We start from the raw sequence: 14,178 nt of genomic DNA on the forward strand, positions 1-14,178 counted from the left end.
AACCAGTCCCAGCAAGCATTTTTTTAAAACTACTTTTTTGCAAAAATAAGAGCTCAGCCTGCAGGAGTGCAAGCAGGAACTTGTAGATCATCCTTTTGATGCCAGGAGGTGGTAAACTGAACCTCTACCTCCTCAAGCACCTACTAGGTGAGTAAACAAATGATGATGGTAGCTCACGTCTTGCTGAGCTGAGTCAGTGACCTCCATCTAGCCAAGTAAAGGAGCAGCGTTATTAACTAACATATTGCCCTGTCCCTCACCCCCAGCTGTTGTTACAATTTTTTTCAATGTATCTGAAAAAATCCTATTACTTGGATGTGAGCTTATTCTTAAAAAAAAAAATAATTGACAAAAACAGATAGTAACATTTAAACATAATTGTGATTTCTGGGTGCCTGAATAGCCACCAAAACCAGAACATTCAGGGTTTCCCATCTGAAAAGGTCCCTTCTCCCCCATAATAGAATAAAAGATAATAAAAATTATGGCAAGAGTTCTCCTTCACTTGGATTTGTCTCTAGTTCAGAGAATAAGCAAACAAACCATGTGGGCAATAACCAGTGTCTCCTCCTTTGTCTAAAAAAAAAAAAGCTAAAATAAATAGAAGTGGGGAAAAAAATTCAACCTTGGCCAGAAAGACCACATTCCCTCAAGACTCCAAATCAGAAGGAAATATTTTCTGTCCCTTAACACTCCTATGTGAAGGCACATATGAACTCTGCTGGAATATGCAGTGCAGGTGAGGTTGGTAAAAGTGGCACTGTGATACCAGGTAAAATACGTTAACTCAGAATGTTAATTGTGAGGTGGGGGGGGAAGGTGAGCAAAAGGTCCCTTCTTCAAGCTATGATGCTTATTAAGACTTCTTGTTGCATCTTCATTTTGCAAGTGTTGTTCCATCATTAGCTATGGAAAAAGATGTCACTGATGCTTCTGGCTTTTAGATTTAGTGAACAATTTCTAAGAGGCAGAGAAACAGCTACTGTGATATACTAGCAACTTCTAGCAGTGTATAAGTTGCTTCTAACCCAATCTCCATCCTTCGTTTTTGTTTCATTTATGTTGAAAGTCAGCCTGTTTGTGCAGAATATTTCCCCATGCTTCAAATCAGGAAAGCTGGCTCAAGAAATCTTCTAGAAATTAGCAGTGAACTCATAGCATGTAGAACAGCCTGTGAGAATGTCATTATTCTTTATTTTAATTGTCTTCCAAAAAGAAGGGATGGAGAGAATAACTGCTTTAAAATGCCATGAATATTATGAAGATTTTGTCAGTTCCAGCAGCCATGATAAATATTTGTAAAGCTTTAAAGGGAGTCATGTATAAATATACTAGGGTAGTTAAGATAATGTGCTTTCATTAAGGTGTGGTTTCCTCTTTCTGCTAACTGTGCCAGGAAGAAAAGTGTTTTTCAAAGTTAACTGGGCTTCAGTCAGGTTAATCCTACCGAAATAAATGAGAGCAGAACGCCCTGCTCGACTCGGAAACCTCATCCAGTGCTACAAAACATTTTCTACCGTTAAAACCATTCCTAATGTCAAGCACTACTATGTTTGGCAGTCTGCTATGGTCTCAATTTAAAACTTGCATCATTATGAAAATAGTACTGCTTAGTATTTCTGTTTTGATGTGATCCTAATAACAGATACTAGGAGATTCTTAGGGGTATCCAACCCTGACCGCATCTGAGGGTGTTTCCCAGCTCTCTGGGGTATCTGAAAGATGAAACTTTCATTCTGTTTGTATCCAGACAGCTGCACAAGCATTTTGAGTTCAGAACAAATATAGCAAGCCCCAGATAACAACAAAAAATTTTGGTTCTTTGTTAAAGCATACCACTAAAAGAAAATATATAATACCTCCAAAATACCCCAGGGGAGAGGAAAAAAAACCAAAAAGCCCAAACAACAACAAAAAACCCCATACAACCCCTTCAACATATGCCGTGGATTTGTGCTTAGGTTAAGGAACTGAAAGTTCTGTTGTTCCTACAAGTTTCAGGGAAGAAGAACTGGATCTAGAAGTTCCTAGATCCTAAAGCTGGAAATAATCTTTAAACCTGGAATAACGTTCTTGACATGGCAGCCCACTGTTTCATTTATTGTCCATCTGCTGAGCCCTGTAACATGTTTTTCACTAAGGCATTCGAAAGTTTTTCACATTTAACTCAGCAGCATTGTAAGATAAGAAAATCTACCATTCTGCCTGGTACTCTGCCTCAGCTCTTAATCATCCTTGCTGTTTAAAATTACTGCCAACTCTGTTTGAAACTGTCTGCAACATCCAGCTTGTGATAACTCTGCTGTGTTTTAAGAGAGACTGAAAAATCCCTTACTGTATAAATGTGCATTAACTGTTAGGATATACTTTCCTTGTCTAGGTTCAGCTAACAAGAGATTCAGACTGCCCTAGGGAGGCTTACCAGTTTATCAGTTGTGTCATCAGAATTTTTTTTTTTTCTGATTTTAAAAAGTTAGTCTTGCCCCTCACTGACACTTCCCTAATATGATTATAAACAGTAATGATTATTAAATGCTTCACCTTGTTTAAAGTCAGCTTGAATTAATGTTTACTCTCTCTAAAGGTGGTTTCCATAAAAGTAATTTGTCGGGATGAGTTCTGAGTCTTTGAGATAGAGAAATATAGATAGATAGATGTATTTAAAAGTATTTTAATACATCCTACAAAGAACCTCCCACCCATCAATGTTCCATACAAGACTGAGGTTGAAATGTGACCTTGGTCCACACCATTTGAGCAAGTATGGTTAGAGCTCCTTTCACCGCTTAAATCAGATTTACTATTGGTGTTGATTAAACCTTATTTTTATGTTTCCTTAAGTATCAGGGTTCACAATAAAGGAACAATAAAGGGCTGTAATTCTCCTGGCTTTTCCAAAACGTATTTGATAATTCATGTGTTTATTAGGCTGCACAAAGAGGGTTTAAATGTCATGGAAATTTTCCAATTGACTATGAATTCTGCATTTAAAAGGAAACATACTTAGTTAGAAGTTGAGTTTTGTTTTTTTCTCTTTTGCTTTTTAAACACAGCTGTAGTATTTGAAAGTCTTAAAGTCTGGTTTACATCATCCCAATTGAGCCACCATGGTTAGATTTACTTTAGGTCATTTGACAGTTGCTAATTATGTTTCTGTGTATGATTAAGTCGAATTTGCAATATTAAATTAAAATCTGAAGAGCATAAGGTCAAAGAGAGCCTGACATCCAAAGACCACCTTTGCAGACTAGTCCGGATTTCAAGTAACAAAAACCAGCTCTGTCACAGGGTGAAGTCCACAAGCTATGTACAGACCAATGTCCAGCTCTCAAAAAAAAAAAAAGCATCTGCTCCACTGCTAAAGGAAAGGCAGAATTATAAAAGGGGTAGGATGTGTATGATACAATATGCATATTAGCAGAGCCAAGACTTCTGGGGGGAGAACCAAAACTGTTGAACACACTTCCTTTTTCAGACTATGTTGCCAACTTGCAAGGAGAGAAAGTAACTGTACACAGAAAGGCAGCCTGCTCTGGAGTTCAGGGCCAGACTCAATGAGCTGATTTGGGGCGAGTGTGCTATTCCTTACATCTCGGCTTTCATTTCTCCAGTTCAGAGATCAGACACTGTTTAGCTGTCTCCAAGATGCACTGTTAAGGCTCTACCGTAAAGGCATACCTATTCAAACATAACACTCACAGTAATACAAAGGTAAGCTTCCAGAACTGTACAGCACAATTTTCCTGCCAAGGAGGTGTACAAGATGAAGGATACTGCCTGCCATTGAGGAGTTCTGGCATTGGATGAAGTCTATAGGAAACGTTTTACAAAAGCATCATCTGTTTGCATGTGTATGTTTTACAGACCACTGTATGGTTTGAGACACTGCTTCTGAGCATTCTCTTCTCAATGCATTGTAAGAAGGAGTTGCTTTATCTTTTCCCTCTGTTTAAGAGGAGTTTCTTTAATCGCAAAGGCTGTAAATAAAAAAAAGTTGGGTTGCAAAATACTAAACCTGCTCAAAAGAGTTGCTCTGCATTTTACTGCGCTACTATCAACCAAGTCTCCTTCCTCCCTGGGCACGTGCACGCATGTAGAGGCACACATGTTGCAGCGTGACATCTTTAGCAATGTTCAGCTGCTCTCACTGCCATACTGGTGATGTTAATGATTAATGCTTTGAAATTTTTAAAAAAAATCACTCTCTAAATCATGTTTTTTCCTTAAGAGACCTGTTTAAAAAAAAATAATAATAATAGGGAGGGAGGAATTCCTCAAGTACTGGAAAATACAAGCAGTATCATGCATAAACTTTGTATTGTTACATGTAGTGGTTTAAGAAATTATCCATAAAGTATTTTTAAAAGATTATGTCACTAAACTAGTTTCAAATGTTTTAATACAGTTGTGTATGAAGTGGTAACATGCTAAACACATCAGAAAATAGTTAGAGAACTGTATTCAAACAGCTTAATAACCCAGTCTTTGTTAAATGTGTAATTCATCACATGAAATCTTGAAAAAGACTGATGGTTTTGGCTTCTTTTTGGATATTTGTGTGGGGTTTTTTAAAGTGTTTTATAAGGAACAAGTTTCTTATTTTTTACCATGTATAGCTGGAACCCAGCCTAAAAATATTATGAAAGAGAAAAGCCATCTTTCCCTAGAGTATCTTTTCTCCTATTTCAACCTGTTTCATTTTCAGACATAGTTATTGGAGTGCCTGGTCTTGGTGCTCTTACGTATTTCTTGCAGTAGCAGAAACTCCGTTGAGTTTTCAGTCGTAACAACAGACTTAGTGCAGCATTTTACAGTCCATCTCTTCATCTCTAAAACAGAAGTTCATTTCTTACTGGCATCCAGTTCTGAGGTGGCTTTTACAACTGTAATAAAATAATAACTTGGGGTAATTCCCTTGCTATGTCACTAGCAGCCAAATAGTATAAATAAAAGGAAAAATTTGGAATTGGCAAGCTTGCCAAATAAAACATTACCTCAACAGGGCCATGAATTTTAAACTGAAATGTAACTGTAATGAATATAACCCTGACAAATGGGAAAACAAAAACCTTTTTTCTTGTCTAGATGTCTGTTTGGTACATGCTACCTAAAATGTCATTACTATAAAAAGTGGAAACATTCTTTGTATCAGCCATATAATAACAACAAGGTGTTCCAAACTTTTAAATTAACCTTTTTCTTTATGTTATGGAGGCACGACCTCATTAATGAGGTCTCCAGTCATACCACAATTAATTTCTCCAAATTCTCATGCCCTAGCCCTTGTGCTCCTCCCCTGTTCTGAAGCCTTGTCCAGGGCTTGGGCTGGCGTGAAGGGCTTCCTTCGGGGCCCCAGCACTCCCACTGAAATAGCCAAACCACCTGCACCTCCCAGAGGGCTTCAGCTGCAAGAGAAGGACATGGGTCCCAAATCTCTTATGAATGAGACTTAGATTTTTAATAAAGTGCAAGACCAGATGATTCAAGTGTGGCTTCAGTTCCTAGTGCAGTGGTTTTGCAAGACTAAGAATGTAACAGGCTAATTTTCTGCTCAGGGAGCCTGAGCGCGTGTTGACCCTTAATGCAAAAAATTGCTACACCTGCCTGGGGCCAAATTTCCTCCTCTGTCAAACAGCCTGAGCAATTGATGTTGAAATCGGACCCTAATTACTAAACCATAAACCATTCCACCCCGCTTTGCTCTCCCTAAGGACCAAGAGTCCTCTGACATTACCCACATTTTCTTCCTTTACTTCTCGTGCACTCTGCCCATGACTGAGTTGATACTTCAGCTCAGTTGAGACTTTGTCAAAGTAAGGGTGATTTTTTTCACATTCAGGGTTGAGCTCCCTATTAACATCGCTGACTTCAAGTCAGTAACCTGAGCTTTGCCTGAAGCTCCTTGCGTGAAAGGAAAGCTCCCGGGGACCAGCTCCCTTCGCAAAGCATAACAGCACGAAAGCACTGACTGCTTTTGGAAAACCTTACAAAGATTTTATAAAGTACTACCATTCCAGCAATTGTATATATTGCATATAAATGAGACAATTAAAATGTGTTAAATTGTTTTAGAACCATCAAGTGACACTGGAGCCTTTTAAATTTAAGAAATAGTGAACCTAGCTACCTTCAACACTAATGACAAGGATGATATAACAGGCTATTTTTTGGCTGTAAAATTGGGAACTACGGAAGTGTGGTTGAAATTATCATACTTGAGTACTGAAGTCATGTACTGATGAATATGTGCTGTACCAAATAATAAAAACTACTTTTCCCAAGCAGTCGAACACATTTGAAAATATTCAAGGGGGTTTTTTCCCCTGGCAATTTCAGAAATTTAGTTTCAGCATTTTGCATAGTTTCTGTACTAAATACCACTCCTAGAACAAAAGTGTTTGTATACTATATATAAATCATTTTGGTCTGCATGTTCTTTAGCCTATTTGCTTTTAAACTATTATTAAACAATGCTAGACGCACACCATCTGAAACATAATCTATTTGGTCTATATTATTCCACAAGGGAAAATGAGTTTCATATTTTCTTTTAAATCACTTATGCTGCTGTGATTACATGGACTGCGTATGGTGACTTACACTTTTCCAGACAAGTGTCTGGATCTATAACATGCATCTGCTGAGGACTGTCTTCAGTCATGTGAACTCTGTCCAAACAAAACGTGTGGTTCTTGGTCTTAAGTTCTCCTGCGTGGTGTGTCACTTGAAACAGATTTTGATTGTGCTGCAGCGTGATGTATTCATGTCTTTGTCATAGAAGTAAGGCTTTTTTTTTTCCCTGCAGTTGTCAGTAAACTTTCCTACTGAATTTTGTCAAATTTCAAGACAGAAACTATGTAACAAAATAAATGGGGGTAGTTCTCAGAAAAAGCATCAGAGAAAGCGAAGAAGTTACAAAGTCTTTCATCAAGACATTTTCCTTCAGCGGCAAGTCTTCAAGTTACGGGAAAGATCCCCCTGCAAAGGATACTCTATATTTTCTAAGATCATAAAGCTTTAAAAATAATTTTGGGGGAAAGTTACATAGCCTTTAACAATTTCATATTTCATTGATAATGTGCTCCACCTGGCAGGCAAAAATGGAAGGTTGATAAAAAGAAATGGGCCAACTTCCACTCTCTTATTTCTGAAGCCTCAGTAATAAGACGATGAATTATCCTAGTAGATACCTCTTGCTTAGTGTCTTCAACTGATCTTTGCATTCAGCAAAGTACCGCCGCTGGAAAGCCATCGTTCTTCTAGATACTACACTGGGGCCAGATGTCCCTTGGCACACTGAAGTTTCTGGCTTGAATCTAGGACTGCTGAAACAAGCTTTCTTTGCTGGGGTGGGGGGACACTGCTAAATCATTATTTCCTTATAATTTTACAATATTTTCATGTTCAAAGATGGAATGACTCTTTTGTACTGTGATTTCACAGTTTCAACGTGTACTGTCTGGCATGCTGGGTGGCTGTTTTAATATGTTTTATCTTTTCCCCTTCATTATAAAGACCAACTTGGCAAGTGCAAGACAAAGCAGATGCTAACAATGTGGCTTATACAACTGGGAAACTATGTTTTCACACCGATTATCCTGTTCTGCAGCATCCACCTGGGGTAAGGTGAATCTACTGACTTTTTCACAACTCAAAAGGGAAAGGGAAATGTTCCTATAGTGTGAAATACCGTTAGTGTTCAGTGACTTTGAATTTTGTCTTAAAAGAGCAATGTGAAAATAACAATATATTAATCTGCATATAACAATCTATATACACATGGGTATGCAATATATACATTATGATGTAAGTTCTGCATGACAAGCCCATTATGTATGCCATCATTTTTAAATGGAAACTCACAAAGCATTGAGATTATTACCATATGAGAACGCATTAGGGTCCTGTATGTGCTTTTGATGCTGCTTTCGTTATATTGAAGAAGTTGGGTGTCTACATGCTGTAGTCAAGTTGTGACATCTGAGGACACGTCTGTTCACCTCAGGAGCAGAACATATTAGAAGAAATATGATTAAGATGTTCTAGTCTGTTTTCTCTAAATTGAAATTAGACCCTTATCTGCCCTTTCATAATTAGACAAAAAAGGGGCATTTTGTAAAGCTGGACAGCAACCACAGAAAATACATTTTCACCTGGACCCTGTTATATCAAAGCCTAATCCACATAATTCACCAGAGAACTGAAAACTAGTAGGAACAAGTACAAAGGAATAAAGAGAACCCTGGGAAAGTTTGCAGGTATAAGCTTCGTACCTACAACTTCCCCTTCTCATGTCGTGGAGTACTTTCTATCAGTTGTTTCTATAATTGAACAAAAACCCAATGTGTTTTATCCACAAGTAAGTGCCAAATACTTCACACTAACATCACCTATTAAAACCATTTAGATGCTGTTCATTAATGTGAAGTAAGGATGGAATAGGTCTTCATTAATAGATTTCAGTTTCCCCCGTCATCACCAGCATCACCGTCTGCCGGTCCAGCTGGTAAGGAGATTCTGGGACAAACCCTGTTCTCTGCTCCTCTTTCTCCTCCTGGGTTTTTTTGTTTTTTCTCCTAGTGGTCTCAGAAGTAATTCACCATCACAGAAGGGAAAGGTGAACGCTGTTACTGTTGGTATGACAGCTGTATTTTGGGTAGTTTGGCTGAGATGAGATCACACTTTCTGTGATGCTGGGTGCTCTAATGCCACGGGGAGTTTTACTGCCTGTGTCAGCTGCTCAGATTTACACTGGTGCAACCAAGAGCCCAGGTTAGGCTTTGTGCTCCATATTACAGCTTGGCAATTTCACTGTGAAGTGAAATGAAACTGTCTTAATCCTACTTTATGATAGAGACACTGGGCCTGTTGCCTTCTACGAGAGCCACCTTTTCCCCTCTGTGAGCAGAAAATTCACAGTAGGTTTTGTTTCTGCAAGAGAAAACTAATCCTCCTTGTTGAGATAAGACTACGATGCATTTAAAATTATACGACTGTCACAAAGAGGGACTCAAAGGAAAGAAGCGAGACCAGAGCTTTGAAGTTGACTTGCAGATTGCAAGCGTTAGAAGATATCCCAAATTGGATGGATTTATGAACACGCTACTTTAATTTTCTGCCTGTGTGATAGTAGTGGCAGAGTGCTGTGAAGCTGCAGTAATGGGAACTCAGTCTTTTGCTGGGAAAAAAACCAAAACCCCAAAACAAAAAAAAACAGAACTACAGATATGAGGGAACTGATACTAATGAACTGTTAAATATGCAAGCTAATTCTTCTCAAAATGAGATGTTAATTCATTCCAGGTTCAGTTTCTCCACTGCATAAAGCAAACAGCTGCAGGAGGTGAAAGTGAGGTTGTAGATGGATTTCATGTATCCAGCAAGCTGAAGAAACAAAATCTTGAAGCATATCAGATCCTGTCCTCTACTGCTGTAGACTATACAGATGTTGGGGTGGACTACTGTGATTTTGCTGTGCAATGTAAACAAAGGATTATAGAGTGAGTAGTTTCAACACCATCGAAAAATAAAATCCCTGTTGTACGGTGGAGTACATGCTGGTAGGAGAAGGTCTACTCCTGCCACCTTGTGGGGAAACACTGGTTTAACTTGGTCTGTAGTTACTTTGGTTTGGTTGGTTTGTTTTTTTGCCAGTGTATTACTTGTTCTTTGCTTTGTACCACCACAGCATAGTTTTCTCTATTTGGTTTTGTCACACACCAACAAGAAGTGGTGGTAATTAGAGCGGCTCCTAGGTACAGACACAGGTTAACAGCAGCTGGGTCTGTTACTAAATGCCAGCCGATGTACATCTGTATCATGCTAAAGGGAGGTCATAATTTGAGGCATTTAGATTAAGAGCTATATATTATAAAAAGACCAAATGCAAATGATCATAATCTCTTCTGAATTTAAAGAGTTTACAATTCTATAATTAAAGTGTAGTATATAGATGTTTGAGGAAATCAAGTGTCTACACTTTCTCCTGATTATCCCTTTTCCTAGTTAGGCTTAATTATCAAAACCCAACCCAATAACAATCTGTATTTCACTGTAGAAACATACTGAAATTCCAGCAGGAGATTTCAGTTGCTGTTTAACCATCTTAAAATGTTTCACTAACAACATAATACATTCCTTTTCCTTTCCTTCTCTGTTTCGTAGCGTGGATTCCAGAGGCCAAGCAGTTCGCATCAATTATAATAATGCAACAAGAGACACAGTGTTTGACATACCAGCTGAAAAAGTGAGGCCATTTTATGCAGCTCTAAAGGAATTTGATGATTTATTAAACAGCGCAGAACACAAGTTTACTTACAAGCTGAAACCAGGTCAGTAAGTTGCTTCTCCTCGCAATGATTTTTCACATGTTTTTCCTAACAGTCAAAACACTTGAGCATTGTTAGCACTGGTACTGAGAGGAAATTTCAGTCCTTCTATCACCTATTTTATTTCATACTGCATCCCTACATTCATCTCATAGATTTCTTTTGCCATTGTTACACTATAAAGAAAAAAAAAGGTGGGGGGAATAGAGTCTATCTATTGATTAGTCCAATGTATCTTTAATCCCAGTTAATCCCATCCCAATTTGGTGTCTGTTCATTAAATGATACACAGTCACATACTTTTTCCTGTGCTTCATTTGATGCAGAGTACGGACATTAAGCCAAATGATACATGCTTCTTTACGACACTTTAATTTGTAAGTGGGGCAGCTTCCCAATGGCTGCAGGAGTTGCAGAACGTCTAGAAGATGATACAGATGCATAATGTGCATAACGCTGAAGGAAGATGAACAGCACCATGGGGAATTCAGTTATCGTCTTTGCTTAGACACCGAATGCCAGCATAATGCTGGATGAATTGCCGAAGCTCGCTGTTGCTGTGCTGCTTTTTCTGGGTGGCCTATGCAAGACATCTGGAGGCAGATTTGCAGAAGTGCTAAGTGCTCTAAACTTCAGCTAGAGTTGTACAGGGCTGTGTTTTGAACATAAAACATGCTGAAAAATGTCCTTTACTCTTTAAAAGTCAGTCCATGCATATATTTAACTGCTTTGGCCTTAATCTCTGTTCTTTCATTCCTCAGCTATAAAATAAAGATATGAATAGTCCCTCATCTCTCCAGAGATGTTACAAAAGTAAATTCATTAGTGTATCTAACTGCCTCATGTACGATGATGCTAGTGTCTTGAAAATGTCTATGAGGAAATGAATCTCTCTCTATTGGGAACATGCAATAAAATTATAAGATGGCATAATAAATGGTAAAACAAAGTAGCTCACATTACATTAGTACCATCCATCCCATCAATTAACACACCAAAATGGTGGTAGAGGGGAGGGGGAGAAGGAAAGAAAGACTGTAAGGTTATTTAATTAGAGATTTATCATAACAGTGGCACACAAGGGAGAAAAATTAAAATGGCATGCTAGCCTTAATTATGTGATTTCCTAACTTTCAATGGCTTGACTTTGTTCTCATAAAATTCTCTTAACAGGGATAGTAATGCAGGATGTGTATAGTACAAATAGTACCAGACTGATCAAATAAAAATCATCCTAGTGGCTTTCACCCTTTTTATCCTTCCTGTGGATTTGCTGTAGTCGCCTTTCCCCTTAAGGCCTGCTTTTCTCAGCGTGGACTCCCCTACCACTCCGCTTTTTAACTCCTGGTTATACAAGAAAAGAAGCAGAGGTTGAAATGGTTGAGAATGACCAGCTAAATTAAAATTACTGTGTCATTGCTGTGATTCTCCAGCCGAGCTACTTGAAATTATTGCTCCCCAACTGTTGATATAAATCTACCTCCATGTTATCTGTTTGAAGGAATCAGCTATAACATAGCAAATATTAAACTTTGTGCAATCTCTTTATAGGAGACATAGTGACATTTGATAACTGGCGCGTGCTGCATGGTCGCCAAAGCTACCAGTCGGGATCAGAAGTGACTCGTCACCTTGAAGGTGCCTATGCAGACTGGGATGTGGTCATGTCAAGGCTCCGGCTCCTCAGGAAGAGGGTCCTGAATAGGGACTGAGCTTTCTTCTAACTATAATGAGCAAAACCTAGATTGTCTAACCTCAAAAAAAAAAAAAATTGTGTTTTCTTTTCAGTAACTAACATCACGAATGTATTTTGGAGTTCTAGAAGCCAAGAAACCTGTTGTTCATAACAATTTAAGATTTATCTGTGCCCTGGTCTTTGAATCTATAAAATGCATTGCTACCTCTGTCAGTTTATTTCCTTTTGAAAATCAGTGCGCAAAATGGCTTGAAAGATTATCACTTTACTGGGCTGACTGGGTATCACAATGCCTTAATTTTCCTCTGCAAATATACCTGCCCTCCCTAGAAAGTTTGGAAGGGAGCATCAAAAAAGAGCTTATAAGAATGACTAAAGATTTGTCATGAATAGCACCTTCCTCTATTTTCAGAGAGGCATTCTTTGTTGCATAAATCATAACCAGAATTCATTATCAAAATAAGCAACCACTGCTACAGAGTTATTTTTATATACACACCTTCCTAGGCAGAACTCCACTTTAATACAAGATCTCATTCAACAGATGCTGTGTTCTGTATATCCTGCTGTACATGTGATGACTATCACACCTACAAATAACTTTTACTATATTTCTAAGTCCATAAGCTCAGAAACCATAGAGCTACCAGAGAACACGTCGTATTAATTTTCCTCTGCATTAGGAATAGAAATAAATCTCGGTGTAGAGGTGGCAGACAGGGTCAGAAATCCCATCAGATGCTGTGCACAGATGTAATTAAGATTTGCAGGGCAGACGGACGTTTGAGTAAAGTCAGGAAGAGGAATGCTGATGCCGCTTTGCAGCTAGAAATCACAAAGCACAAGAGCTGGACCTTGACTCCGCACCTGACAGAGAAGTGGCGACTGAACTCAGATCCATTTTTGTTACACCAAATACAAGAGCACGCCTCTGATAGACTTGGTCTGTAAGATATTTTCCTCTAGGTCACATTCTGGATAGATATCATGCTATGTAAAAATTACTGCAGCCGAAGTAGTGCTTTTTTCCCCTATATTCAAATGCCAAATGGAAAGAGAAAGAATTTTAAAATACTTGTTTTTATACCCAACCATATGCCCACTGAGTTTATTCGTTACTGTCCTTGCAGCTGCAGAGTTAACAGGACGCCCTCGCACCCGTGCCGAGAGCCTGACAAAATCACCACACCTCCACCTTCAGATACGCTCCGTTCAACTGTTTATTTTCAAACTATTCCTTGAAAGTTAAATAAATCCTAGTCTCTTCCTAGTAGGCTAAAACAGTAGAACTACAACTACAGAATTAAATAACTGTAGAATTAAATTTCTTGACACAAAAAATCCCAACATAGGTGAGACCCTAATATAAGCTTGCAAACACTTCCATAGCTTCTGCTCATCATTTACAGTCAACAGATATCTCAGCTGAATAATCAAATAAAACTAAATTAGGATTTGGTCATGACCTAGCATAGTGTGGTTCGAATCCAATCCTCTTTAGTAAGTAGTGAAATGTTTTTATCAAAGTTTTGACATTAAGACATAGCGTACAAAACTGGCTTTTAGTGGTAATTGGATTTCTCAGTGCCTCCCTTAATAATTAATTTTGGAAACATGAGGAAAGTATTTTTTGCCTTTGCTATAAAAGGGGGAAAAGATGAGAAAAGGTTAATACCTATATTCTGTAAGACACCAGCAGTACTGTGCTTTACCTGTGATATTTTCCATACGACAATTTAGTGAAGATTGCAATTTATAACTTTAAAACAAGGCATCTTGGGATTTATACCAATGGTTAATAGGAAAGAGATATTTTCTGCTTTTATTCTGTACTTTTCTAAAAACTGTTTTATTCAAATTTCTGTTTATTAAAAGCTATTATGGAACTGATTACTGTTTTGGGCTCATATCTAACCTCACACGTAACATCTTGCGCACAGATACGAAGTCGTTATTGTTATTTACAAATGTTTGTAAATATGGTTAGACCTGGATCCACTCGGGTTTGTCCCATATACTTAATATATAGTTAAAATACAACTAAACCCGTAGCTTGGAACAGCTGCAGGGAAAACAAAAAAACCAAAACAAAACAAAAAACCAAAATGAATCAAGGCTCTCAGTGGATCTAATTTTGCACTGCTGGGATTCTTT

At 38.2% G+C, this 14,178-nt stretch overlaps 1 protein-coding gene across 1 annotated transcript in view; it reads left to right on the forward strand.

The window, feature by feature from the left end:
- The window catches only part of BBOX1 (gamma-butyrobetaine hydroxylase 1), a 43,388-nt gene extending 29,496 nt beyond the window's left edge, over nt 1-13,892 (forward strand). The window contains exons 6-9 of the mRNA XM_075502030.1: nt 7,516-7,621; nt 9,304-9,500; nt 10,165-10,331; nt 11,880-13,892. Of these exons, the coding sequence (XP_075358145.1) occupies nt 7,516-7,621; nt 9,304-9,500; nt 10,165-10,331; nt 11,880-12,040 (631 nt within the window). The 3' untranslated portion in view covers nt 12,041-13,892. The remainder of the gene's footprint in view (nt 1-7,515; nt 7,622-9,303; nt 9,501-10,164; nt 10,332-11,879) is intronic.
- The last annotated feature ends 286 nt before the right edge of the window (nt 13,893-14,178 follow it).

This window comes from Mycteria americana, chromosome 5 (assembly GCF_035582795.1).
Source record: "Mycteria americana isolate JAX WOST 10 ecotype Jacksonville Zoo and Gardens chromosome 5, USCA_MyAme_1.0, whole genome shotgun sequence".
NCBI classification, from domain to species: Eukaryota; Metazoa; Chordata; class Aves; order Ciconiiformes; family Ciconiidae; genus Mycteria; species Mycteria americana.